At 39.9% G+C, this 6,000-nt stretch overlaps 1 protein-coding gene across 1 annotated transcript in view; it reads left to right on the top strand.

The window, feature by feature from the left end:
* ESYT3 (extended synaptotagmin 3) overlaps positions 1–4,207 on the top strand; it is a 392,268-nt gene extending 388,061 nt beyond the window's left edge. Inside the window, exon 23 of the mRNA XM_069616612.1 lies at positions 2,587–4,207. Within this exon, the coding sequence (XP_069472713.1) occupies positions 2,587–2,623 (37 nt within the window). The 3' untranslated portion in view covers positions 2,624–4,207. The remainder of the gene's footprint in view (positions 1–2,586) is intronic.
* The last annotated feature ends 1,793 nt before the right edge of the window (positions 4,208–6,000 follow it).

A 6,000-nucleotide genomic window follows, 5' to 3' on the forward strand; every position in this document is an offset into this window, starting at 1 on the left:
CTGTAATGAGGAAGAGAGTTTGGGAGAATGCTTAGTATAGAAGCCCAGGTCCTCAATGGACCTAGCCTGGAAGAGAACCATGGTCCATGAGTGATGACTGAACTATTGAGAAGAAGGTATGATCACAAGGGACCTATTATGAATCCTAGAGAGAAGATGAGGTTTAGGCGAGACCTACTGTGCTAGCTCATGGGATTCCACAGCACACAAGGGACTCAGTGTGAAGCCTGAAGACAGAGAGGAACCCATTGTGAACCAGTGTCCAAGAAGGACATACTGCAAATGCAAGAGCCGATGCCTCAGGAAGGGCGAAATGAGAAGTTGAAAACAGCCAGTCATCGAGAGAGCCACAGAAACAAATGAGAATCTCAAGATCTGGAGGGACCCCACCAATGGCTGTGCGAAGGTTGAGAAACAAGAGAATCTTAAAACCCATATCCTGGGTGGAGGTTGCGAGGAGGAGGTGGAAAATGAGAGGACCAGATCATGAGTAACTGCCACCAACCTTCCCAGAAGGAACCTTTCTATTTTGTTTGTGTTGGAGGTCTAAAGAGTAGGTTGGAAGCGTTTGCTTTGGCCAGTCCTTGGAAAATTTTGTGTTGTTACTCCAGGGGAGCTAGGAAGCTCAGGACTCTTTAAGATTACTTTGAAAGAATGTGTTGGCCGCATTGTTTAACATTACATTACAGTGTAGGGTGTAGGTGTAGAATTTTGGTTTTATGTTGCACATAACCGGTGTTGAACTGGAAGTCAACCCCCCTTTCTGTTTCATGGGTCCTGTAAGTGTTTGATCCAAGCCCTGCCCTGGGAAACAATTTAACAAAAGGCTCTTTCTGAAACATATCAAAAGTGTGTTAAGTATGTCGTTACACTTTTTTACCACTGTTACCGACTTTTCTATGGCGCTGTGCTACCATTTTCATGGCTCTCTGCTGGCACTCAAATGTTTGTGTTAGAAGGAGAAGTCTAAGATTACTTGACTGTTGTGTTGATGGATGTTGACCAACAGACACAAGGATGTGTTCGGTTATGTTTTTAGGTGAGTTGTGTTGAGGACACTTATGGTTTGTGTGTTTCCAGACCCCATGTATAGGTATCCGGTTCGGTTTGATACTTATGTTCTGCTCTGAGACAAAGTGCAGGTTGAGGGCTGTATGGCAAGCTCATGTAGAGTTTGGATGGCGTTGCTGTGTGCAGGACTGTGTGATGTATTACTACTCCCTGTTCACCATTCTGCTTTCCCCCTTCTAACAATCAAGAAGCCACACATAGCAGTGCATGAACATCCTAATAAGACACAATGTGGCCCCTCCCCCAAACTGCTGCCACTTGCCTCGGTAGGCCACTCCCATTTTCCTATTTCTCGAAAAGATACATTGTGGACTATGTGCAGCAAGCATCGGGGATGGCAGATTAGGGGGGACGGAACTTAACAGCTCTGCTAAGAGCAGGAAGCGTGTGAAATGTAACTGGTTTTGTGAGTTTTAGAACGGCGTGTGGGCATGCCCTTTTGGATCCAGTGCAGAATTAAGATTGGAGATAAGGGGATTGCCTTTTAAACAGCCTGAATGAGAATGACTATTGAGGATAGCTGTATGCACAACAAATAGTGTATATTCAAATCCCCTTCTAAATTAGAACATCCATGGCTAATATGGTTACATGTAATTAACAAGGTGGATTGCAACCCCCTAATTATATGGTAATCAGATCTTTACATGTTTAAATTCAATTAGGAAAACGAAGCAAAGGAACTTAATGTACACTGCAATCGTGTGCTGATCTAAGTAATGGGGGTAGTAACTGTTCAAACAGCTGTTCTCTGGTTGAGAGCAGTCCAGGCGTTCACCAGCCTCTTCTAAAGGTTCCTCTTCTGCGAGTAAATTGTGAATCTTGTGTTCGTAAAATATTGTATGTGTTTTATTTTACAGAAGTTGAAAAGGAAGCCGCTTGGGTGGGGGTCAGTGCTGCTTAGTCTTACATCTAGTCCCCTTTTCCTTCAAACTCCTGGAACGCCATGCCATGCCAACTCCCCCCATGGAGTAGCAACTGGCTGGGTATTCTTTCCCTTCCTAGCAGTGTACTTCCCCTTCAATCCCGATGGCTGAGCTAAAAGCCTTTTGTCTGTACTGTGACCCACGTCTCCATGGGAGGTCTGCTGGGAGTTTGGGGGAAGGGTACTAGGAACTTAGGACTGAACGGGCTGGAGTTACTTTGAGTGACAATTCCTCTTTAGTTGGATTTTTCAACAATTCAACAGTAATAACACATTTATTGACTGGGAACTAACCTATTGTCTGGTACTTGGGCATTCTGGACACTAGTGCAGTTCAGTTGTATATGTACTTGGACGCCAGCATCTCCTAGGAAGCCTAAGCAATGTTACAATTGGGTAGGGTTAATGTCTGATGTGTATCTTGCAGAAGGTAACTGGGATGTGTACCAGCAAAGCAAGCCAAGCTTAAACAACACGAGAGGGAAACTGAAGGAACAGAATTTGTATTTTAACACCACCTTGTTGAACAAATATTTGGAATACATGTGATTGCGCTTTCATGTTATTCATGCATTTCCATTCCTTTGCAGGTTTGAACTGACAGTGGACGGGAAACCAAGAAGCTGATTGTCTTCCTGCTAATGTCTTAGACACAGTGGCTTATGAACTCGTGAACTGTCTGCAGTGATTTTTATTTTTTTTACATTTGCTCTATTTTCTTTTAGAGTATACAATGTATATATGTATATTTTGTAAGTAGCTGCCTTTATTTTCTAAGAGTCTTGTATTTTTTAAATATTTTATGCACCGACAATATATTATAATATTATAAAGTTAGACTTTTGATGCCCAGTTGTTTTTATTAATATCAAAATCGTGTCTTTCATTGGTGAATCTCTTTACCAACTGTTAAGCAATCTTTTGTAACTACTGGATGGAAACCTGTTCTTCTATTCTGAAGATGTTTGGTAATTTCCCAGAAGAAAACAGCAGAGTGCTTCGTTATGTCGATAGCTTGCTATTTATTCAGAATGTACAGGTAACATTAGGAAATGTATTTAAGTAAAATCACAAATATTAATAGGTAGTCTTTTTGCATACAGATTTGTTTTTGAAGGTACATTTGGAGAAGTGTGCATTATTGATAGGCAATAAATATACAGTTGCTTTTCTTGCGGAGGAAAAAACTACAATCAGAATAATATGAATACTTTGGTTTCTACAGACTTTGTCCTCATCACTGTAAACAAGTCGTGGTATTACGCAATTTAATGGTACTCAACTTACCAACCTATAAGGATGAAAGGCTGAGTCAGCACTCCTGAAATCCAGACCTGTGACGGTCAAGTTGGAAACCAATCTTAGTAGTAAGAGGTGACACAATTGGCTATCTGAGCAACTTTTGCTCTTTCCCAAAATCTACATAGGCCTCCCTGATTACCTCTTGTCTAGACTCCAAGCTGCACAAAATGTGGCTGTTCGTCTTATTTTTCACCTCCCTAGGTTTTCTTGTGTTTCGGATGTCAGACGGTCCTTTCACTGGTTAGCTGTTCGCCAACGTATAATGTTCAAGATACTTGTCCTAGTATTTAGATGCATGAATGGTCTAGCACCGCAACATCTCAGGCAAAAAATGAAATGCTATCAACCCCAACGTCCACTTAGATCTGCACACTCGTATATCTTAACTATTCCTTCCTCACGCTGCATCTCCAGAGGAAATTGATGATTCTCGGTAATTAGACCCTGCCGTCAGAATAAACTTCCAGTTCATTTGCGCTCTGTTTCATCATTGCTTGTATTCTGGCAGAACCTGAACACCTTCCTTTTCCCCTAAATCCCATTAATTTCCCAATCTATGTGAAATGATTTCTTTTCCATCTGAGCCCAGATGCAGTTAACACTGCCCTGTACCTTTGTGTGTTTTTGCACACTATAAATGAATCAAATAAAAATGTATGCTGGTGAACAAGGCTATATGGCAACTTACACATCCACATTGTTTTATTTTTGAAGGTTTTTAATGTAAGCTGAGATACCAAAAAGGTCCAAATAGTTTGTCACAATGACGCATTGTATTGTTAAATATGAACCTTTGGGTACAGTCTGTTATGCACTTTATATTTGTATGAATTTTCATGAAGATATGTTATAAATATTTTACAAATGGGCTACTGAAAAAAATGTTTAATAAAAGATGTGCTAAAACCAGTGAATGTGTTTTTCTATTTTGCCTTTGTTCATGAGTATTAGTGTGGATAGATAGCTGAACATGAAAGCGAAATCCTCACAACCCTAGCTAGTAAGTGCACACCATGTAAAGCAAATCACATCGGAGTTCCCCAGCTTTCTGCTGCAGCTTCCAGAACGGCTACTTTATACAGCCGATTCAGGATCTCATACCACTTTGCAGGATCCCTCCAACATTAGGAGCCCTGACTGAGATTGCCACCATGACACCATGACTCCCCTCCTGCTTTGAAGGGGATTAACCAGCTTACTTTCCAGTCTCCTTTGGAACCAAGCAAATGAGAGTCCCCATGACTCCTGGTCTTCCAGCAAATTAGACTACCCCACCTTGGAAAGACACCCTGGTCCCAGTGCAATGAAGGGAGACCTTCCAAGTCCATAGAAGAAGGCTCTTTAACTGAATCTTGCCGAAATGTCTGTGGCCCTACTACTGTTTACGTTTAGGATACCCCCTACGACATCTGAATTATCGATTGAAACCCAGACGTTGACCTTTGATTAGGTCACCCTCTTTGTGTCCGGCTTTTGCAACTGTACATGTATATAGTATGCTGTAATGTGACTAATACATACTGGAATTAAAGTACTACACAAGTCACTGGAGGTGAAGGTTTTGCTCACAATTGGCACTTTATACTTTTTGAATTCTTGTTGATTAAATCACCAATAATACTCTGTGTTGAGATTATAAACAGAACACGACCACCAATAAATATTGGTCAATATGATGAAAACCGGTGTATTCGATTGTTTAACAAGGTTGTAAATAATGTGCATGTTACACTTGAATTACTCCTTAGTGTACCTCTCATGACAAAAAACACAATTTTGTTTTACCAATTTGATAGTAAAACACTTAAATATACAGGGTAGGACATCCCTCTTGTATCTATATTCCCCACCAGACTAAGCCAGAGTTGGACCAGGCACCCTTGGCGTAACTAGGGGTATCTTGAGCGTTAATCAAAAAGATCCCAGATTAAGATCAGCTAATTGCAATATTCTCTTATGTGCACGTCTTTTGGTAGACTCTCTATAATTTTTATTTTTTTATTGTATATGCCTTATTAAAACGTTTGCAAAATCTTCAATTCTCATATAAAATTGCATATCAAATAACATCCATGAATTCATTATATCAATTTACAATGTTCTACTTTCATGACTGGTTCTAAACAGTTCCTATTAGTATACATACTTCACAACAGTTAATACATATATAAAAAAAATCTTCAGAGAAATTTAACATTTCCACAGATCTATAATTGTGAATCCATCTTGGTAAATAATCGAGTTATGGCTATTATCAGTGAGTTGTTCTCACCCCACATGAGCCTTGCCCAAAATACATTGAAGGAAAATTCACTTTCTGTTGCATAGTCTAAGCCAAATAGCTGTATCCTTGTATACCTAAAATAGGGACAGTTTGTTAAATAGTGTTTTATGGTTTCAAGTTCTGAAGGGTTAGTACAGAATCGACAGTGTATATTCATACCTGTAGCCTTAAAGGCTGCCCAATGTTTACAGCGTTGCCTGGTTAAAAAGTGATTAAACTGAAATCTCATATAAAGTGCACGTTCATTGTTACAAGAGAATTGAATTATGGAATTATGTAGGGGCATAATTGATCCCTTTTCCTCAGGAAACATGCATATTCTTTATGGAGGCTATATGTTCCCATTGACTCAATCGTATTTATCCAATCAAGTGTAAATAGTTTATTTTGAACGCTCTCTGGACAATATATTAATTCC

This window comes from Ambystoma mexicanum, chromosome 9, assembly GCF_040938575.1.
Source record: "Ambystoma mexicanum isolate Mex_15411 chromosome 9, UKY_AmexF1_1, whole genome shotgun sequence".
NCBI classification, from domain to species: Eukaryota; Metazoa; Chordata; class Amphibia; order Caudata; family Ambystomatidae; genus Ambystoma; species Ambystoma mexicanum.